The sequence below is a fragment of the Sus scrofa genome, chromosome X, assembly GCF_000003025.6.
Source record: "Sus scrofa isolate TJ Tabasco breed Duroc chromosome X, Sscrofa11.1, whole genome shotgun sequence".
Taxonomy (NCBI): Eukaryota; Metazoa; Chordata; class Mammalia; order Artiodactyla; family Suidae; genus Sus; species Sus scrofa.
The window spans coordinates 17,917,694-17,941,496 of record NC_010461.5 but is presented as its reverse complement, the minus strand read 5'-3'; the positions used below and the strand labels follow the sequence as shown (position 1 = coordinate 17,941,496).

General features: G+C 42.2%; 1 protein-coding gene across 1 annotated transcript in view; it reads left to right on the top strand.

Moving 5' to 3' along the window:
* SMPX (small muscle protein, X-linked) overlaps positions 3,291-23,803 on the top strand; it is a 49,177-nt gene continuing 28,664 nt past the window's right edge. The window contains 3 exon segments of the mRNA NM_001078687.2: positions 3,291-3,390; positions 7,060-7,116; positions 18,772-18,858. Of these exon segments, the coding sequence (NP_001072155.1) occupies positions 7,078-7,116; positions 18,772-18,858 (126 nt within the window). The 5' untranslated portion in view covers positions 3,291-3,390; positions 7,060-7,077.

Here is a 23,803-nt window from a genome sequence, read left to right as displayed (position 1 = left end):
TATATAGACCTAAGGTGTTACTAGATGTCCTCCTGCTGTTTGGCTATAGTGGAGGAGGGATGGAGGCGTGCTGGTAGGAATGACTTCAGTGAAGTTTGCTTTTGCCAACAACCTCCAACCCTGTCCCTCTTTCACGATCTCCAATGAAATAGTCTGAAAGGTCTCAAGCTGCCCCTTCAATGCCCAGTACTGTCTAGCTCTCCATTTCTCATACTTAAAGACTCTTTCTTCTTCCTTCTTTCCCCATGTCAATTTTACCAATAAGAAATGGGCTCATCTTGTGCCCATCACCTTGGGCCTAGTTAACTGTTGCCCACCAGTCCAATTATGTGCCGGGGCTTCCTCTGTTATATGGGGGCCTTGAACTAAAGGGGTGACAACAGTAGAAATTTCAGGGTGCTGTGGCAGGAGGTCAAGGAAGAGCACTTGGCTTCTCAGTGCTTTTTGGAGACCTTAGTTGGGAGGGCTATGCAAGTCACAACTATTCCTCTCTCTGGGAAGGACCTCCTCCATAGTTGTGCACCCCAGAGGCCTCCTCTATGCCAGTTGACCTTGCCCCGGCCAGAAGTTTGGTGAATAACTCAGCAATCAGAACCTTAGGATTTCATTTTTATTTTTTGACAGCCACACCTGCGGCATATGAAATTCCCAGGCCAGGGGTTGGATGGGAGCTGCAGCTGCAGCCTAAGCCACAGCCACAGCAACAACAGATCTGAGCTGCATCTGTGACCTATGCTACAACTTGCGACAATGCCAGATCCTTAACCTACAGAGTGAAGCCCCAGGGATTGAACCTACATCCTCATGGAGCTTATGTCGGATTCTTAACCCCCCGAGCCACAGTGGGAACTCTGAACCTTGGGATTTTTAAGACTGGAGTTGAAGAAATAAATTTGGTACTTTCTAGCGAGGTCTGAGTTCTTGGTTCTGGTTATTTTGGAGGCCCACCTGCATGCTATGCCTTTCCTGCCACAATATGAAGCTTTCACAGTGAATGCCTTCATCTTGGTTTGGGCGGCCTCAAATCCAGACACTGAGACAAGAACCTGGTCTTATCTATTTGGTGGTCTATTTCGGTGATGATCCTAGAAAACACAAGTGAGGGAGTGAGGAAGTGAGACAGGGAAAGAAGAAAGCCAACTGGGGTATCGTAATGAGCAAGTCGGTTCCTGCTGCGGGCACCTGGGGCTCAGGCCCTGCTGGACACTTCTGAAACTGGACCACGTGTCACTATTGTTCCACAGGGAGGTGGGGTGATTATCACCGACTTCCATCCCCATTGGCTGAGGTCTGTCCCTAGGGGTCTCTGTTCCCTGACACTTTTGGGTCATGCCTGCAGCACACTCAGACAACCTGCCTTGGAGAGGGAGAGGGCCCCCATGCAGAGAGGCAGAGGTTCAGGCTTTTAAGGTGGGAAGCTGACAGTGTACTGGGGATTGTCTGCAGCTGCAGCACTCAGCTCGGCAGAGGGATATTGAGAAAGACATCGACAGTGTCTGCTATACTTCCTCAAGGCTTAAACTAGTTCATTTTGGGTTTCTGTCACTCACAACCAAAGAAGTCCTGATTATGCAGCTCACCTCAGTTCTTCCCACAAAGGCAGCCCCCTGCATGCTGGGCACTTTCGTTGACATACATGACACCAGTAACTACTGAGAGGCCTTTGGGGGCAAAAGGACTATGGCAAAATTTATGGGCTGACTGCAGGATAAGGGGTCAAAAATGGCTCATTGCTGTTGTTCTTTGGGGAAGCGATGCCACCTATTGTCTGGTGAAGAGCTGTGAACACACAGGAGCAGCCGAATACCTGGGGAAATATTAAGGTGCCTACCCTCATCTCTTCCCCAGTGTATAACTCACTCACTTGTGGTGCCATATGATCTCAAAGCACAACATCTAAACTGAATTTGAGAACACATTTTTTCTTTTTTTCTTTTTTTTTGGCTGTGGCACATGCAAGGTCCCAGACCAGGGATTGAATCTGCACCACTGCAGTGACCAGAGCCACAGAAGGGAAAATGCCAGATCCTTAACTACTAGGCCACCAGGGAACTCCTCGAAGACACGATTCTTTTAAACAGCCTATGAACAGAATTTAAGGGTGAACCCTAAACTGAAATGAACCACAATTCTCTGCTGACCTCCTAGGCTACTGGAATGTTGGTTTTCCCTTTACTGACCTGAAATTGAGTGTTCAGAATGCATTCAGCTGCAGGGAACAGACACCTGACTTTAGAGGCTCATATAGACTGGAACGTCTTTGCCTCAGGTAATGAGAGGACTAGTAGCAGATGGTTGCTGGTGATTGGTTAGCTGCTGACCATGCTGTCAGAGACTCGCATGGGCTCACTTTCATCCATTAGATGATTTACAAGTGAGTCCACTCTGTGTAATCCTTCTACTGAATGGAAATGCTGTGTAAAGGTAATTTTAGAGACTAGAGAAGTGTAAAAAAATAAATAAAAGTAGTGTTAAAAATAATGAATATGTGCTTTAGGATTTGGCAGTGTTCTCGTTAAAAGGGTTTTGCCTCATACCTCGTCTTGGCCTTTGTCATACTTAAAATAGATATTGTGTCTTTGTTTTGTTCTGTTGTTTCATATGCTCTAGGGTCAAAGTCATTGCCACAAATAGAGGTGGTAGGGCAGAGACAGCAAGGACTCTGGGCCCTGGAATCACACGAGTTGGTTGATGTGCGACCATTTTTGACCTACAAAAGGGACGATGTCGTGTAGTTCAATGTAACATTACAATCGCCATCATTTGGTGACCATTTATTGGTGTTGATTATGAGATAACTTCCACGGCTCCTCCATGACCAAGCTAGGACTCAAAACACTGTTTGGTGCCCAGGCCCCTTGGTGCCACACCGCCTCTCTCCGATTTTTATTGAACACTCCTGTCTTCTGGCCTCCAGGTAATAAAGCTAAAGATAGAAACTTTTCCTACTTTTCAAACTTGACTGTGCTTCCTCAGAATCTGTGAGAAAACGCAGCCAGCATCTTCTGGAAGATTAGGAGGGCAGTAAGATTCCGTAGCCACCTTCCGGCTGACATTTGAGCCCTGCTTTCAGCACGGTCAAGCCTTTTGGAGGCAGCGTATGGCTTGTATCAAACTCTATATTTAGGAAGAACAACTGTGAGCTATGACAGGAATTCTCTTTAACACTTATCCTTAAACCAAGTTCCCCTCCAGCCCTGAGCTGGGAGCAGCTCTCAATACAGGGTGAGGCACCGAGCACTTGAGCTATTTCAGCCACATGAAAAGCATCGGAACTGAGATCGCAGCTCAGAGGACACCGGGCGTCCCTTGCACTCACTGAGAAGCCTTGTATTCTTGCACCTGACTGCCTGGGACCTTCCTCAGGCAGGAAACAAATACATAAAGCAGGTAAGCAAGAATGTCCCGCTCGGATAACTGGGCTTTCTGAAGGAAATTTCCTTGCTAACTAACTTGAAGTGGCTACTTATAACTTTGTTGGCTTGTAACCAGTGGATGTAGCTCCCTGGTAAATTTACTGTTCATTGGTGATCTTGTTGCTTCTGTTTTATAAATTGTTCTGGACTGGGGTGGGGGCGGGGGTGAAAGAATTTTGAACTAAAAGTAGTTTTCATTGATAATGACATTTATGAAAATATCCATGGTCCAGATATGATGGCTGTGCCTCTGAACATTATGTCATTTTGATGCTTATGGCCAGGGTTACAGTTGGTCAGCTGTAGGCTGATTTGGGCTGTAAGCTTAGAAATTATCAGGAGAATTGGGGGCAGAGAAAAGCTATAATGCAAGCTCCTTGGTTTACCTAAATGCAAACTATTGCCAGAGCTGTTAACACAGTACAAGTTTAGAACTCTTCTCTCCTCTCTCTAAGCACCAGACATGGCCTCAATGATTAAGTTCTATCAACATGTAGATCCATTAATGTAGATATACATTAATAACCCAACCCATCTTTTCCAAAGCCTTGCCTCTCTCTGTGTGGGCACCAGATTCTGGTACATGGCAATGCTGAGTGCCTCTTCCCTCTCAGTATATCTCAGGCAGAGTTGAATCAAGATTTAGTCTGGACAGCTGAACATCTTTCTACACCCTTCCCAGGAATTATTTTTAGCTGCAGGACAGAAGATAATTCCCTTTGAGATTGAGCTGTAGCTATTTAATTGACCTTTAAAAAGAAAAAGCAAAGCCCTCTCTCTCCCTATATTGATTGTATTTTCCTCTGAATCCCTTCTTATTAAATTAGTGATATTAATGTTGAAAAATTTTTTTAGTAAGTGAAAGAGTCTTATTTAGAAGTCAGATATGAGCTGCTGTCCAATCAAATACCAGCAGAGGTATATTGTAGATGACTCAGCATACAGACCATTAAAGTTCCCACTGACTCGCAGAACTGCCGGGACAACTTAACTGTGCTAAGCTGGCAAGCATTTCCATTATATAGCATAGGCTTTGTACAAGTCAATATATAGCCGGTCAAACATGTTTTCAAATTGTAGCCAGAATGAGGAGACAGAGTAGTAGAGTGCTTTAAAGAGTACCTCTTTGGATGAAAAGCTGTGGCCCCGGTGTGAGTGGAGTTGTGCATCTAAGGCATGGCTTTCTTTTCTGGTCCCAGGATGAGATAAAGAAGGTGCATGCTACACCCTGCAGCCCTAATGGAGGTGAACGCAGGGCCAGGGAAACAGCAGGGAACACTGTCTATTTTTATTCATCAGTGTGCTTTGCCCTGATTTCTCTGAGAATAATGAGGACAGCAAGAACGGCTGCAGAACTGACTTACACAAATGTTATCTGGCCTGTTTGCAAGGAATGAGAGCTCAAATCTGACCAACTTTCTAGCAACGTTTCTCTCACAGATTGACATATATGTTGAGAAGGAATTTGTATGCGAATGAGATTATACCAAAGCAATACTGGAGACAAGGCCCAAGGACAACCCTCCATTAGGCTTAGAGTGCCACAAAATACAAAGCAACATAATAGTGCAGTGGAAAAAAAAATCAGCCTAATTAAAAAAAAAAATCAATGGAGTATAAATATTCATTGCCTCATTTTTTTTTTTACATTTCAACTTGGTATTATAGTAACATAAAGAAATTCTTATTTCCCATGTTTTGAATCGATGTACAATAAATTTTTCAAAGTTCCCAAGTGATAATAGTTAAACTTTAATTGTACACTCACAGAGAATACTATATGATGAGATATTTAAAGTCCTGAGAGAATTATTGCTTCGCGTGACTTCTAATAGCTTTTGAGGAATAGAAACATTAAAAATTAAACTATCAAGCTTTTCCTTTTGAAACTGAGCTGTGTGCCCTAGATCCAAAAATTAAAAATCCTTCATTGACTCTTTGACATTGCAGGAAAGACAGCAACCTATTTGAAACATATCATAGAGTAAATGTGTTCCTGATTTTTCAATGTTATTGCTTTTTAATTTTTTAACCATATTGAAAATAATACTACCTAGATCCATATGCATGGAGGCTGTGTCTATATATTACCAAAACATTCAGGAGAAACTTAAAAAAGAATCTCATTGTTGTCATGGATGTGACCCCCAAAGACTAAATAGTTGGATATACTAATTGTAGGGGTTTTAAAAAATGATATAATTGTTTAACTTCATATAATAGCGCCTAAGACTTTGAAGATCTCAAAAAAAAAAAGTAAGTTTTCCAGGGTTTGCAGATCTTTTCTCTCTGAAGTATTGTGGGACATAACTACAATTCTTAATGCTGTACGTAAAGCCCTGTATCAGTATGGTACTAAAAAGTCACTATGTAAGGGCAAGGGCAATCAACCAGAAACTTCTGTACCATGCTTTATAGATCACAAGGCAGTTTCAGGCACATTATGTCATTTTGAGTCTTACCACAACCTGTGAAGCAGGCAGAACTTAAGGAAGGAGGACACGGGTCTAGAGACGCTGGCTGACATAGTCCAGGTTACACCTGACTTGTGGCAAAAGCTAGCACTGCTCTATGTGGTCATTAACTCACCAGTTAGCCCCCACACTCACACCAGTCAATAGAGGAAATTCTAGTCAATCCAGTTTATAGTTTGGGTTTAAAAAGTAGCATGTATAAACTAACTGCAAGGTAAAAAAATAAAAAATAAAATAAAAAGCAGCATTTTTTAATTCACTGAATTTCCAACATCTCCACTTGATCCTGTCAACATTTAACAGACTAAGCTATAAACAATGCTTGTGTAGAGGGGGGCTGTTCCCTGCTCCCCAAGCCCCAGTAAACCCCAGCCACTGGTCACGGGGCTCTAGGTCAGGTCTCATGAAATGAAAGAAAGCAAAGGTCCTTTGGGGGAGGAAGCAGTGCTACCTCTTGGGGATGTGACATGGTCACTTAAGTCCTATTTGCCCTCTGAGACTGTTTCATTAAAAGAAAAGAAGCCAGGTGAGGGTTGCTGGCCAGGCCGCCTGACTTACAGAGCCCAGGCTCTGGACTGCACAGAGCAGGGAAGATGCAGCTCACAACCTCACAGCATCCCGCAGGTCGCTGGGCAAAGGGACACGTGCCCTGCCAGCGAGCAGGGAGCATGATAGGTGTAGGAAGCCGCACAGACCACCTCTCTTTGGGCCCCCACGGAAGGGAGGCGCTCCAATGGACTGACGCACAGCCTCGGCAACAACAACTCGTTCAGATCAAAAGTTCAGTTTCAAGCGGAAAGCTTCCGAGGCCCCAGACAAAGGTGTTTTATTCCCATAACCTCTGCTTTGCTACTCTAGGCAGGGGCGGGGGACAGGAGGGCAGGGAAGGAGATGATAGCGCCTTTCAAGTTTCTGATTGCCTATCATGAGCATCAGGGGCGAGGCATCTCAGCATTTCTCCTCCTGAATGATTTATCCGGTGCTCTAGTGTTCCTTCTCCCTGAGGCATTAGGAAGGAGAGTCTGTAAGTAACCGGAAACTGAGACTGAAAGAATATATGGCCAGTGAAAGGGGTGACTGCCCATTTGAATCATGAGTTTGCTTCTAATTTATCAAGGCTGAGAATCTGAATGCCGCCACTTCTAACAGTTTCTCACTTGTTTTTTTAGGGCTAAGACCACATCAGTATGTCGAAGCAGCCAGTTTCCAATGTCAGAGCCATCCAGGTAAGTAGGTGTATTTGTGTTTTTAACATCAGCTCTGCAACTTCTAGCCTGTTTGCTTAATAAATCAGACTTTCTTTGACTGTTCACCCGTAACTGATGATTAAGTTCAAAGAGAAAAGACAGACTCCTGTAAGGTACAATTAAGGAAAGAGATAAGGCTGCTGCGGTACAACTAAGAAAAGAAAAGCTATTTTTGTGTAATGGTGCTGAACCGTAAGACGAAGTTTATGAATGAGAATTAAATGGTCTTCTACAAAAGTGTAGTGCATATGTTTTTTTGATATGTTTTCTGATGTGAAAGTTTTTGTTATGCTTGTTGATAGGAATTTAAAAATTCAGTTTCCACTTTTATATCCAATTGTTTGTTGACTCATCTGTTTAGAATACTTTTTTTTTTCTTTAGGCCGCAGATGTGGCATATGGAGGTTCTCAGGCTAGGGGGTGAATCGGAGCTGCAGCTGCCGGCCTATACCACAGCCACGGCAACACTAGATCGCAGCAATGCTGGATCCTTAACCCACTGAGCAAGGCCAGGGATCGAACCCCCATCCTCATGAATACTAGTCAGGTTTGTTTCTGCTGAGCCACAACATGAACTCCTAGAATACACCTTTCTTTAGATAAGATCCTTCTCTTGTCAAGTGTTCTTCCCAAGGCATGGGTATTTATCTTTTAAAGGCTGTATGCTATTATGTCTTCTCATGCCTTCCCTGCAAACAAGTTCTTTGGTTGATTCAACTGACTTAAGTGTCACCCACATTAAGAGGAGGGGAAGGCAGGCATTTTGGAACATAAATACAATTACAGAGAAAACTTTCAGTATTTGTTTTTACTCAGTACTTATTTTGTCATTTCTCTTAAGGGCTTTGTGTTTAACTCTCAAATGGCTCCCACAGTGACACACTGGACACAACATTTATTGTAAAATCCCGTCTTTCCTGTTCTTTAAAGGAGCCATCTGTATTTTCTTTAAAGGAAACTTTAAACTTTTTTTTCCCCTGGACTTTTCTGAATACTGCAGAGCAGATGGCTGTTCCTGAATATTTGGGGTCTGATGCACCATCACAGCATAAACCTATTCATAAGTAATGGACCGTATTTTGACGGAGCGTGCATGTGGTCAGGGTGTGGGGTGGGGAATCCTAGCAACACCCCGGTGGTAGAAGTGGGTGGAGAGACACATCTTTACTTGTCATGACTAATGCATGGCCTTAAATGGATGGGGTTCTTAAGTGGCAAGATGCCTAACAACCTCTGGAAGAAACCTGTCGTAGAACAAATCACCAAGGAAGGGCTTATTTATTGGCAGGGCTTCAAGTCACCCTTGCCACGTTTGGCCCTCTGGTGTCCACCTAGTGAGTCTCTGATGTACCCTGACCTTAGTAGCAGAATTCATGTTGCCTCTGAGACCTGTGGGTATCCTTGAACCTTTGAACCTTCTCTTTTATCCAGGGTGTATAGCTGTTAGTTTGCATGGACTATGAAGCCAGATTAGTGGAGTCTGAATCCTGAATCCATTTTGTACTGGTGTGGGTGCATGGGAAAACTGCTTGACCTCTCTGCCTCTGCTTCCACATCTGTAAAATGGGGGTAGAACTCACCTCCAAGGGCAACACGTATAAGATGCTTAAAACAGCACAGCAAGCCCTCATTAAGTGTCACAGTATTATCGTAATAATTACCATTCAAGAATACTTTATGTTAAACTGGTGAAAAATAATACCATTTAATCACTGCATTTGAAGCTCCCAGAGTGCTAAACATAAAATTTCCTTTTTCCTTCCTTTCTTTCTGCGAGACACAAAAACATAATCTCTCAGGCTGCCTTTTCTTCTTTTTCTTTTAAAGCTGAAAGTGTGATAATTTTCTTCCTTAGTCCTTCCTGGCCCTCTCAAATCTACACTGAAAATTCACCAGCATTTTATCTACAAATTTTGACCTTGATATATTTTTAGGCCTGTAAAATTTTAAAAAAGCTGCTATTGACTGTTCTCAATAGCTGTTATTATACTGCATTTAAAAAAAAATCTATCTACTCTGCCAACAAAGGCAATACGGTACTTCCTTATGGATGCGGTATTGCCTCTTTCAATATATTTTATGCCACACAGAAAGCCTAATTTAATGCACCTTCAAATGAAATATTATTTCTGGTGGCTAAATAGGATCTTCTCTGATATTTTCCTGTCATCTCTGCATTAACCTAAAGAAGGGTCTATTATATAAAATATGAAAATGGTTACACTATACAAATGCTTTTTAGTAGGAACATTATCTAGGGTATAGACTTGTGTGGAACAAACAGAAACCCCAGTGGATGAGGGTGCCCTTGTTGTATAAATACTAAAGATATTAAATGTTCTATTCAAAACACTCTAATCACTTCTCTTTATTAGAATCTTATTGCCAATTTAGTTCAACTGTCCTTTCCTGGGCAACATAAGCAGTATAGGCTTTGCAAAGATGAACTCATACCTGATCCCTGAGTTTGAAGCATTCATGGTCTCCAGGACTTACTACTCTGTGCCTTTGGGCAAGTTGTTTAATCTTCTTTGTGCCTCAGTTTCCTCATCTGTCAAGTGGGGAATTAATAATATGTACTCGTGGAGTTCCCGTCGTGGCTCAGTGGTTAACGAATCCGACTAGGAACCATGAGGTTGCGGCTTCGATCCCTGGCCTCGCTCAGTGGGTTAAGGATCTGGTGTTGCCATGAGCTGTGGTGTGAGTTGCAGATGTGGCTCGGATCCCATGTTGCTGTGGTGTAGGCTGGCGGCTACATCTCCGATTCGACCCCTAGCCTGGGAACCTCCACAGGCCACGAATGTGGCCCTAGAAAATACAAAAAAAAAAAAAAGACAAAAAAATAATATGTACTCATAGGGTTGCTGTGAGGGTTAAATGAACTAAGCATGCAAATGTCTAGGCCAGTTTCTGGCTCACTGTAATCACTCAATAAATAGTAGCCATTATCATCAATCATCATCATAATCATCTGGCTCAACCATTCCCAAAGTGTGTCTCTTGGTGCTAGTTTCATGGGATGTTGTTAATTAAAGAGTTCCATGATAAAGTGTTTGGAAAATGCTACATTAAGCAAAGTTGAATAGGATCTTTACTGCAGGATTTCTCAGAGTCCGTAACTTGCTAATGGCTTCATATATTTCCAAGAAGGCAGTGATGTATGCAATGTTTTCTATCTTGTACAACAGTATTTTTCAGGGCAACTTCTAGAAGTAATGACTTAGATATCTATTTTGTCTGAATTGAGTGAATTTAAGCCACTGTCAACCATACTTCTAATACTTAGGCATAGGTAGTTGAATTACTGCACCTATGTGCATCAGACAACATGGAGCCAAATGGTTACAAATCTCTACCTTGCCACTCATTCACTCTGTGAGTTTACCCTTCTGTAAAGTGGAGACAATAATACTACCTAATAGAACTGCTCATAAGGAATACACAAAATAATGTAGGACAAGTGCCTGGTTTATAGCATACAAAGTCCTTAAGATACAGTTCTTCTAACTATCCAAAAAATGAATGGAATGGCCTTGCTTTCTCATCAGCTGGTTCCCTCTCCTCTGTGCCTCAGAATAAGAGGGAGGCCAGAACTAGACCCACCCTTAGAGGAGATGGACGCTGTCTTTCACATCCACATTGGCGAAGATATGGCCTTTGAATTGTAAGGGGATTCTAACAAAGTCTACATTTATTCCAAGGGCATACCAATATCCTGAAGGAATCAGTTAATCCTTCCATGGCCTTTGTCTCCTAAGCAGTTGACAAGGCTCTATATCAGATGTTGGCCCACCTTTTCTATAAAGGCCCAAGAGAGAAAATATGTTAAGATTTGCACATAATTCAGTCTCTGCTGGAACTATTCAACTCTGCTGTTATAGCACAAAAGCAGCCATAGGCCATATCTAAATGAATGGAGGTGGCTGTGTGCCAATGAAACTTCATTTACGAAAACAGGTGGCAAGTTGGATTTGGCCCCTGGGCCGTAGTTTGTTGACCCTGGTTCTGTGCTCTGTAAGCTGCTAGTTAAACTCCACTGTTGACAGGAATGAAGTTGCAACCAAGGTAACACCAGCGCACTAGGTATATAGTGGGTCTGATCCCTTTAAATGAAAGAATTTGACATGACAGGTGGGGAAAGCTAGAGCTGCTAGGAAATCTAATCCCATCAGCGATCTGCTCAGTAAGTCTCTCTAATCAGACCAAGTGACACTGGCCACTGGCAGCACCTGCCTATCCTTCCCTTTCCTCCTGAACACACCCCCTTTGGAAACTATCAGAGACCTTCCCAGGGCCTTGGCCCACCCAGAGCCATTGTTCTCTGAGTTGTCACTGGTCCCTTTCTCTCCACCACTGATCAAAGCAAGCTAAGTATTATTTGTCCTCTTCCATGAGATTTGAGTTTCATGGTTGAATGGAGAGTCCTGTCCCCTAGTCTTAGTTCTGCTCTGTGACTTCACCCCCCTGCTCCTCATGAGCTACAAAGGAGGGGGTATTCCATTAAATGACCTTTAAGCTTCTGTACAGCTTCTAATTGTCTATGAACTTGAGAATAACTTCTAAGGCTTATTAGGACAATAATGATAGTCACAGTTTTTTTTCAGAGTTTACTATGTACTTGGCATAGCGCAATGGGGTTTCCATGGATTATTATGAAAGGTTTGGAAAGCAAAAGAATTCACTGAGGATCACACAGCATGTGAGAAGGAAAGTCAGGAACTCAACCCAAGCTGCCTGATCTGAAAGCCCATGTTTGGAACCACTCTGCAACACTGGCTAGTCTCATGACTTATCATCTCCATGCCAGCATGGAGAATGAGGATGGAACAGTGGGTTCAGATCATCTAAAGGGTAATCATAAGTAACAAGGCTACTGGAGAGACAAATATCATTTTATGGATGCTGGGTCCTCCCTTCGAAAGCCCTGAACTGCCATTCAGAAAGCATGTCAGCATTTCAGTGAAGAAGCTGATAGCTTATGCTGGTTAAAGTCATCTTAAATGTAAGTTGGTTAAGAGTGAAAAGGACAAAGTGAAGTGACTCAGTGACAAACAGTCTTGAAATATAAACGATCATGGCCACTGAATCCCACCTCTCTTGATTAGCTGACTTAACCGAGCTGCCTGGGAAACTAAACCTAACTCCTTCATCATACATTTTAGAGGAACGATTACCCGAGCCTTGAATCATTAGTGTGTGGTTTCTTACTATGGGAAGTTTCCATTGTTACCCAATCCACATGTAGAACAGAATATCTTGATGCCCTGAGTTTTAATGCTTCTTTCCCCTCCCCACCCGTTAGCATTGCTCTTCCAGTCTCCAATGCCCGGGGCACAGGGGCTCCGTGGATGAAGAGGACAGGCTGACAAAAATATTTACAGAGAGGTGTTAGCGACTCTAATCCCAAGTAGGATTTCCAGTTTAAAAAAGATTTCAGGTATATGACAATTTCAGGTATATACAAAGGATTCGACTATCACCACCCAGAGTTGCTCAGTTAATCAAATACATTTATTAAAAATGGTGATCCACTGATCCATACCTTCCTTTACTCTTTTCTTTAAATTTAAGAGATTAAAAAAAAAATGAACTTTCATTTGCCTTCTGTTTTTTCTTTGACCTTGGATTGACTTTTTGTTTCTTAGGCAAACCACTGTAATACATTGTTTATGATTTCCAATGCTGGTTTCTTTGAAGTGCAGCCAGAACTTGAAATGTAGCAGTCTGACTCCAGAGTGGTTTCATTGCTACCTCTAGCTGGTGATCTTTGCTTCTCTGCCCAGGGCTCCATATTGGTGACATGAGGCAAGCAGTCATATACTGACTAAAATATGTCATTTTTTTGAGTCTGACATTCACAAGTACTTCAGAAATATAACCTGCCACCAACCAAGTGTACACATTATCTTAATAGCTGTACAGTACATTCTTGAAATTTGCTCTCCCCTGGATGACAAGACTACAGTTGAGTCATTCAGGAAATTATTGAAAAGAACAAAAAGTGTTGAGAACAGAGGAGGAAAAAAAAAAAACCTTTCAGTATGAAACATCATGGGTGAAGAACAGTGGCTGAGTGGGAGTTTCTCAAAATTGTGTTGAGTGGGAAAGTTTTCTGTGTTCTGAATCCATTTCACGTTTCAAGAGTCCCTAAAGGCAAAGAAGTTATGCATTCAAATGATATAGAATTTTATTTTAAAATATGTTGGATGTATTTTAGTTGGCGCCTGCCTGTGTGCCTGTCTTCTAATTAAGGCTAATATATCAAATAAGAAATTTTATTTTTTAATTAGCTATTGGGAAAACACACACACTTCTTTCTGAAAGCCGTCTGTAAATATGTTAGAAATCTCAAAATGCCATAATCCTGCTCCTTTCAGAGAAGGACTAGGACTGTTAGAATAGGAAAGCATCGAAAGAAATACGGCAAAATGCAACCCTATAGGGGTTCCCCTGCACACAGCTGGGAGAAAGGCATAGGGGTAGCTAGCGATTCTGGCAGGAGCAGCTTTAGTCTTGAAGACTAAAGATAGACCCAATGGGGAGTCATCTGAAACAAATATGCAATGGGAGGAAACTCCAAAAGCCTCAGAGATGGAATGGGGACAGAAAGGTAGGGGGAGATGAGAGAAGAATGGCTCTGGAAAGCAAAGTGGACTGGGATTGTCAGTACTCAGTGGCTGGCAGCTATCAGAATCCATCCCACTGGAGAAAGATGTCATCGCATTGTAAGTCACACAGGAGCGGCTGTGGAGGGAGTATTGTTTCCAGAATTCTCAAAGCCTGGAGCCAAGCAGGAGAACAATACAAATAATTAAGGGAGTAGTGGAATTAACTTACAGGGAATTCTTTCTGCTTTTCTTCACCTGGTGAGATCAAGTGTAGTATTCATTTCACATCAGATAGGTCTATTATCAGGGAACTGTATCCTGTTCTGGCAAAAGATGATCTTGTAGATTTTTTCCATTCCCAGCTTCGAGGATGTAACAAATTATGTATAACTCGGGAAAGTGATGCTGCGTCGAGGCATAATTTAAAATATAGAAGATAAATAAATCTCAAGGAGGGAAAAGATGCAAGGGAATATGTTACAAAAGGGAAAAGAAGCTTACTTCCTTTACTTTCATACAGAATCTATACAGAGAAGGAAGTCCAACCTTTTATCAACTCCAGGTCATTGACTTCTGTGTCTGTTTATTTTTTCCTGAAAAAGTAGCTTATATTCCAAACCCATTTTGAGCAGCAAATACCATGCTCAGTTTGCATATGGAAAAGATCGAGTCATGGAGAAGGTATTTTGTTTGTGTTCAAACAGAGCAAGTCAGTAAAAGAGATAAGACTATAACATCAACTCTCTGGCTGATGGAATAAAAACAGAGAGCTATAGGTCTAAACATTTCTATCAACTTCAAGTTATAGGGAATTTTTCTTAGGGCTATAATTTAGTCTATAGTTTGTCACTTAAATATTATCACCCTACAATTATATTAATGAAATGTCTCATCATTTACAAAGCACTCCCCCAAAACTCCCTCAAGGCATACATTAATGACTGGATACCTGACATGTTCATAGGCTACTTTGGAGCCTGTCAATATTTGCTGTCAGAAAACCCATTTAGGTTCCTGGTTTCTTGAGTGATGCCTTAAAGATGAAAAAGCATCAAGCCAGTGAGTTAATGGCTCGTTTTTCAATGTGGCTTTTCTTTGACACCTATCCTAGAATTATCCATTTTGCGTGCCCCCTTTCCAAGGCCATTTTCAAGGTGTAAGTGTGCAATTTAAGAGCTAGTTTAGAGAATGTTAGAGTGGTTAGAGCCAACTGTGGTCAAGCAAAAAGAGCCCTTTGGAGAGGGATTTCATAGAGTGAAAAAGTCTGTCTCTAAGGTCAGGCAGCTTCGAGTTGGAATCCTTGAACTCTTTTGTGACCTTGCGTAAATCATCATGTCGTTCAGAGTCAATTTCTTTATCAGTGAAATGAAGATGATATAATAGTCTGAATCTCAGAAGTTTGTTGTGAGGATGATGGTATTGTGACAACCTAGGCTGAATCTTGGGGTTTGGGGGTGGATAAGGCAGTTTGCGCTGGATTGAAGGGGGAGGAGCAGTAACTGTCCCACAACCTTGTCACCAGGATAAGATGAAAGCTAGTCCCACCCCAACTCTGCCACTTTGTTAAACACACATTTGTTAGCAAACAAGCAGAAACCATTGATACGGTTTGTCTGTGAGGTCAATGAAGCCTCAGTGCTTGTTCCTTTAATTGCCCTCAGTAACTGCCACTGTGCATAAAAGGGTCCTGTGAGGCAGGTGGGGGTTCTGTTATCTCTACTTGGCAACGGCCAGCTCGAAATCCTCTTTATCAATGGCTGGAGACAGGCCCATTCTGGGATCATTCCTCTGAGCTCTGTTTCTAAAGATGCAAGCTATAGGCATCAGATTCTTATACTCAGTTCAGCAGGGTGGGAATTGTCTCTAAAATATTTTAACTGCTCTACATGTCTTAACTTCCTCCAACTTCGTCAACAAAAATGATTTCTTTTTGTTTCTTTTTTTGTTGTTGTCTTTTTTTTGCCATTTCTTGGGCTGCTCCCACGGCATATGGAGGTTCCCAGGCTAGGGGGTCGAATCAGAGCTGTAGCCACCGGCCTACCCAGAGCCACAGCCACGTGGAATCCGAGCCACATCTGCAACCTACATCACAGCTCACAGCAACGCCGGATCCTTAACCCGCTGAGCAAGGCCAGGGATTGAACCCGCAACCTCATGGTTCCTAGTTGGATTTGTTAACCACTGAGCCACTACGGGAACTCCCAACAAAAATGATTTCTAATGCTCATTCCATTATTTCAGTTGTTTTTGACATTTCTTCAAACATTAAAGCCTCAGGTGTTGGTGGAGATAAGGCTAACAGAAAACACTTGGTGTAGCAATCTGAGGAATGTGGTCTTAGGGATATCTGACCATCTAAGCACCCCAGGAGGTTGAACTCCCAACTAGAGCAATAGAGCTCCCTAGAGTTGCAGTTTAAACCAACCTGTGCTTATAAAATATCACACTGTCTATGCTAAAGTGGTTTAAAGCAAATGACAGTCATCTTAAGAATGAACAGAGAAAACACGTTAAATGCACATCAATACTCATCCACTTAGGGATAATCTCCTTCAATGATGGTGAGATTAGGCCCCCAAGTCCCAAGGCACTGCTTATGGCCCAGGGCTTGGGGAAGCACACGGGGTCTGGGCTCCCTACCACCTCAGCCAGAGCAGCTCCACCTTCACCTAGTTTGCATACTAGATACTCTCACAATACTTTTCTTAAAGGAAGCACTTCATGCACAAGAGGTTTGGAAACCATTAATGAAGCACAACATTCATATTTTAAAAATGTGGAAGATGAGACCCAGAGCAGTCGTCACTTTTTCAAGTACAGAGAATCTGTGGCATCTCCTAGCACTGGGCTCTTATTTGCTACCATAAGTCACCCATGTATGATGGAAAGGCTACAGGCATTGCTAAAATCAATCTCTGAACAAGAAAAGGTAGTATTTCCATAGCAGGTGCTTTATTGAATACATTATTATCCTGGATGACCTTTCCCTCTTCCTTTACTGAAAACTACAACCTACCATAGAGCATACACACTTCAGTAAATGGGTTAGTTTAGCAATCAAGTCTTTCAGAAACAATATGTTAGCCTGAACTTCCCATTTGTAAGACGCCCCTTGTAGATACTTAATAAATGAATCAGGGTAGTGGTGATCTAATTAAACTTTTAGCCAATTAACTTTCTTCCAAATAGTTCCTATATCAACTTTTCCCCTCTCATCCAACGTATGGTAATGAAAAGAGCTATTGGTTCAATATACATTATCTTTGGTGAGTCTTATTTACATTGTTTTGACCTTATTTCAGGACCCTAATGATTTTTCATCCAATCTAAGACACTGTCAATTGTAAAATACCAGTATTTTATGTCCTAAGAAATAAAATAAATGTGCCTATTAAAATTTTAAGATAACACTGGTTGTAAGACATATTCTGGTTTCAGAGATATTAAAAGAGGTGCATGTTGGAATTCATGAAGTATGCTACCATATTTGCCACCATATAAGACACATTTCCCCCCTTGTCTTATGCCCCCTCCTCCTTCCACTCTAGGCCATCTGTTATTTCCATTAAGCAGAGGAATAACATAGGAGGCTCAGTGTTAGTTTTCCCAAAATGCTTCCCTCTAAAATTATGCTGCCCTTATATTTTAGCATATACAATATATACTGACCCTAAATACTTCTTGGCCCCAGGAATGGTGATAAACCTGTCTTGATACTCTTTGCGGCTTGATATCAAAGCCACAAACACTTTGAATCTGCGTCCTTTCTGTGGGATCAGCATTATTCTAGTGGGGAAAAAAGTTTTAAAGCCCCTATGTGGAAAACGTCAATTCCCGTTCTCCAGAGCAGAACATAGATCTGCCAGGTTGTGTGAACACGGACACTGGATACTTCCTATGTCCTGAATTAAACATTTCCTTGGCAACAGAGCTCATATCAGGCAGTTCCAAACACCGCACTTGCTAATAACTTTGTTTGGTGTGGTACCAAAATTGTCATATTGTGGTACCAAACTGAGTCATAAATAAGGTAACAAAATATTTTGCTCCCTTTGCTTAGGCATCATTTTCATTCATAACATCTAAGTGCAACTGCAACTTTTCAAGCCCACGTATCCAATTACTCATAAGGCAATACTTTATCTCAAGTGGAAAAGAATTACGTTTTGCCTTTTAAAAAAAAGTCTTAATGCTTGTTTTATGTGACTGATCCTCCTGGGTGAAGATGTTTTTGGTCTGTGTTAAACAGTCTTGCATTTTGATAAAAGGTGAAATATGGGTAAAATTCGAATTCACATGTTTTCTTTCCCCAGGCGGAATTACCGTGTCAGTATTTTACTTACATCGTTTAATGTTTAGCATCTTTCATATTTTCTAGAAGGTATTTTATGCTTACTATGGGTAGATGGAGATTAGTATATCATCTTAATAAAGGACAACAATCTATGAACTGTGATACCCATAAACTTGACTTTCCAGCACCCTCCTGACACACTGACTTACACAGTGGTGTATTGGGGAGAAGGTAAAAGAGTGTTGGTGAGAGACGGAAGGAAGTGCTGGAACAGCCATAGGGCATTATGAAAAGGAAGTGGCGGTTCAGGGGTTCAGGCGGTGTGACTTCCCTCCTCCTGTGGTAAATCCAAAGGACGCTGAAGGAGGGCTAAGGTGTGGGATGGTTTCCTCCTTTCCTGTCATTATATGTTCCTTCCTCATCGTGGAAAGCAGAAAATATTAAGTACCACAGGAGGGCAACAGCCAGAACACACTGTCTTCAAATTCTTCCAGCCAATAGCATATTGTGAAATCACTGCACAGACTTCAGGATGAGTACCAGAAATGTGGAATAAATGGAAGTCCAATTTTCCTTTGCATATTTTTGTACTGTCAGTACAGCAATTTTGAGGTAAAAAGCCTTAAAGATGTACTTTTCAGATTTGTTTTGCCTCACAATGACTCCCATCTCAGAGTGTCATTGCAGTTTCTTACTCTTCTTTAGTTAAAGCTTCCCTGTTTTTTCTTTTAGGCAAATATCAATATTCCGATGGGAGCCTTTCGGCCAGGAGCTGGGCAACCCCCCAGAAAAAAAGAATGTACCCCAGAAACAGAGGAGGTGAGGAAAACTGAGCTGCCTGTCTTTCTCCTCTCCATCCTGATTAGAGGGGGGCAGAGGCAAGGCGAAGGCCAGCTTTCAGGGACCAGGAGGGCACAAGAGGACGTGGGTCAAGGAGTCATTGCGTATTACAGACATTTCTTTGACTGTACTGCTCAATCAGCCACAAAACACACTGCCCCTCACTGCTCTTCAGCTAAATCTAAGTGCCTGGCACAGTTAGTTGAAGATGCCGAGTTTAGTATCTGGTTTATTGATTGATTGTGTGTGTGTGTGTGTGTGTGTGTAAAGGAGGGGGGGACCCTCTCACATGCTCTAGGTCCACAAATGTCACTAACTCGCTACATTTTCACTCCGGAGCTTTTACTGAATCGAGCAGGATGTGTGTAGTACAACTTCTGGTGAGTGATGAATCCCCGAGGGAGTGCAGGTAAGAAGCACATTAAATGACTTGTGGATTCAAATAAAAACCCCCAATCTCTGGCTATATCCTTTGGAAAGAGGAACTTCCAAGGGAGTCTATCGATTTCTGCATTTTCCCCCTCCCACTAATTATTTACCTTTCCTCCGAATTCAAATACCCAGTCTTCTAAAACAGGGGCTAAAATTAATATATTATATATTTCTTCCTCAATTGTGACTTTTCTAATGAAACCTGGAAGGTCTGATTCTGGAAAAAAAAAAAGGTAAGGTCTTAGAGTATTAAATAAAGTCACAGGGCATTGCAAAGTGTATCATTTTTTTAAAGGTGAAAAACTTTTTTTTAAAAACTCTTGTAGATGACCTTTTAGGTAGGTATTTGTTCCAAAAGAACACTTATCACCATTTCAAAATTTCCTAATAAAACTTTGGTTGTTCTGCATCTAATCTGTTATTTCTCATAAATAATTCTTGATGTGGTCCCAAGTTAGTGGTTCCAGCCTCCAAAAATAGAAAGATAATTTCTGAAAGGAGGAGATGGAGTATTTCAGTGATATCGCCAAGTTCTGGAATTTCAGTCGCCAAGTCACTCTTGATGAATAACAAATTTTGAACATATAAGCTGAAATGACCCAGCCCTACTCTGCTTCCATGGTACATAATTTCAAGTTCCTTTTTTTTTTTCTTTTTTGGCAACCCCGCGGCATATGGAGTTCCTGGGCCAGGGATCAGATCCCAGCCACAGTTGCAGCCTACACGGCAGCTGTGGCCATGCCTGATCTCTAACCCACTGTGCTGGGCCGGGGATCAAACCTGTGTCCTGGTGCTCCAGAGATGCCACCAACCCCATTGCGCCACAGCAGGAACACCCTTCACTGCAAGTCCTGCTGCTGCTAACTTGGCCACCCAGTTAACTCATGACCATGAATTCTCCCTCTGGGACTCTGGTCAAGTATTTGAGTCACTAAAATACAGGCCCCTCCATTCCTCAGAGGGTTGCTGGGAGGGAAGAGTTGGTGATATCATGGACATGGCATAACCTATTCAATTCATAGCAGCTATTCAATAAATGGCTGTTCAGCGATTGACTGAATTATCCAATTTTTATGAAGGACTCCTAGGCCTGTTATTTCGCATATTGTTAGAAAAAGGCACAGGGAGGTAGAAGGGAGAGCAGAAAGGAATTCTTCCTACACCTCTCTTTATCTGTCATTAGCTTTTCTTGCCGTGCTTCTTCATGATCTATGACTGTCATAACCACAGCAAGCAGTTGCAACGTAGCTTGACTCTCTTTTCTCACTAAATTGACTGCTGTGACTGGTTTTTTTTTTTTTTTTTTTTTTTTTTTTTTGGAGGCTTGCACCTCATCTGCCCTCTGTGGTACAGGTGGGCTTCGCTTCCTCTCTGCAACTGGTACTTGCCTCCACACAAGTGTCCCAGTTAAGGGGTTGGGAAAGCACTTTGTTCTCACTCTTGCCTTCTCCCCAGTCTGATGGTTCCACACATTTTAAAATGGCCAAGAATTGATACCGCCTGGGTTATGAACACCTACTTTATGACCAGCCATGTAAACAAATGGCCAAACAACATTCTTCGCAGGATGAAGGGAGTGAGGTATCCCCAGAGATCCAGAGACCCCAGCAGTGTTTCTGGAACTGAGCTACCCTTTTCTCATGGGTCGGGAGGGTGGTGAGGGGTGGCATTCCCTTATTTTAAGAGCAGAAATGAACTCTCAGGACTTGTGGGGTCTTAGGGATGGGTGGGATCTAATGACTCAAGTTCTGGACTGGACCTTGGAGTGAGTTTCTCATGGAAACAATATTGCGAGGGGAGCAGTTAGGCAGCTTGGCTTGGCTACAGGACCCAGCCACCTTTTGCCACTTGAAACGGATAAAATGGAATCTGAATTCAAGTAACGTATACAGTCCCACATTTCTCTACTATCCAGTTTGAAAATTTGCAATTGCTTACTTTTCTAGATTTGGGACCCATTGGCTAGCTTTGCATTAAGATAATCACTATCTGAAGTGGAGGTCATAGCACGCCATCCCTGAGCAGAACAGACCACCTCTATCACTGCCAGCATCATCCCCATCTCAATGCTGATGCCATCACAGACCTGAAGAGGAAGAGGTACCCCAGCAGGAAGCCAGGACGAGCCTTTGGCCATCTCTGTCTCCTTGGCCCAGCCAGAACTTGGCATGTGCCCAAGACAGAGGCCTTACAACCACATCCCAATAAGCAGGGCCAGTCTTTTGCCTAAGAAAAGGCAGCTGCTTCACTAAAGTGATTTGAAGGGTAATGATGAGCCCCTATTCTGCCTCCCAAATCTCTCTTTTGACGGAAATGCCATCATTATTACTACACCACAATATAGCGTGTTGGGATTTTCTGTTAATGATTTCCCACTCCACCTGGTCCCATTAACGATGCAAACCACTATTTAATTCTGGTCTCACTACTTCCTGGCCATGAGGCCACAGGCAATTTCTTACTCCTTTTCCCTGCCTTGTGCCTCAGTTTCTTCAACTGTCAAATAGAAATAATAATGGTATCAGACTGAGGATTGATGTGAGGATTAAATGAGTTAGTCGGTGTAACTTAGAAGAGCTAGTGGTGTGTTTGCTGTTATTATTAAGCCTTCAGTGTTTGCGCATAATGAGTATATGCACCACTCGTAACAATGAGTAAGTAGCGTCTTACATAGGAGAGTTTAGGGGAAAATCCAGTAGGGCATCTGGTAGTAAAGAGGAAGATGAAGGTGAGATAGCTGGAAAATGGTTCACCATTTTGCTGAATTTTTGCAAATACTCTGTCATCCCCAAGAGGGACATTTCCCCTTGACAATAGCCATTCCTGAAATGGGAATGGCACAGAGGCCTATAAGCTTTCTCTCAAGCATTCTTGATCTAAACCAAAGAATGTCTTCCACATCCCTTCTCACTTCAAATTATCTACTTACAAAAGAAAAGCAAACATTCTTAGCCAAATGGGGCCATCTGGACCCTGCCTGTTCATGCCTTAATTTATCATAATCCTTATAACAAATTCATAGAAGAAATGGAAACTGATTCAATTATTTTTTAAAAGATGAGAGGATTCAATTAAGAATATGCACCACCACCAACCCCCTTGCTGACTCAATATCTTAATACCTACTTATTAAATACATCTACTTATAATTTTCCATTATATGTGACCTTACCAAATCAGGTGCTCCAAGTCTTACCTTGATAAATAAAAAATGGTGCACTGAGATTTTAATAAATTTCAAGGAAAGTGCCTCATGTTAAATAGTTTCATCCTTTATCTGTGTATGCTCGCACAATAAATGTTTGCACACGGACGCATAACTGCACACTTTGGTTTTATAATGTGCCAATCTAGCACATTTTGATATTAGAAAGCTAGTGACTGTGACTTACCTCGGAACTTAACAGAAGGAATTGGCAATATTTTTCTCCTTCATGCTTCTTTATTAAGATCTACCCAGGTAAGAACCATGGGAACATGTATAAGTGAAGAAACATTCTTCATTTCAATGCTACACATTTTTTTAAAAAAAGCACTTTATAGCCTTGTTTAAAATTTCTTCCCAAAAACCTAACAAAGAACATTTTGGAATTCCTTGTCCTCCAAGTGGATGTTTAATAGTTTTAACCATTGCTTCTAAACTTGCATTTATAAATGATGAATGCGTGTGCATGATGAAAGGAAGCTGAGGCTATGGGTCTGTACATTGGCCTGGGGAAGCCATATTTTCCAGATATTTACAACAGGTACTGTCTACATCCAATTACTTTATCATTTCGTGTGGGTGACACGTTAGCTATTTCATCAGCACTCTGCTAGATTCAAAGAAAATGACTATTGGAAAAACCATTAGCCTTTAGTAGAAGAAGAGCACCTCAAAATTGTTTATTTCTACTCATCCCCTCAAATAAGCAATTTAAAAACGTTTTTTGTAAAGGACACATCTACCAAATAATTGTTCAAAGTTGGGAAAGCTTGACCACTTTCTTCCCTTTCCCATGGTAGAAGCCAGATGAGGGATAAAGCAAAGCAGCTTCTTTAATACCCATGTGATGGCCTGCTGGTGCTGCAGGGGCGTAGGGCTTGAACCTGGGGCAAAAACGTGTGATTTCTTAATTTCCTTTCACAGAACTGTATTGGTTTACTTGGTTGTTGGTCCAGCAGGTGGCGCCCTGCCAGCCTCACACGGGGCCTGTGTTAGCTTGGGTCCTCCAGGAAGCCAACCCACAGAGGGGATTAGGCGAAATATTTACTGGGGGAAAACAATTGTCAGGCAAGATGGGAGGGTCATTAGACCACGTTGCAGGTGAAGGAGCCTGGGACAGAGGGTTGGGCGGAAGCCTCTTAGGGGGCAGTGCTGTTCAAAGGCCTAGCTCACCCAGGATAGACCCGCCTTAGGATCCTGTGACACTCAGTCATTGGCCACAGGCAGCCGTGGGAAGTGTGACCTCAGCATGGTGATGGGCGGGTTTCAGGGCCAAGCAGCTGGCCT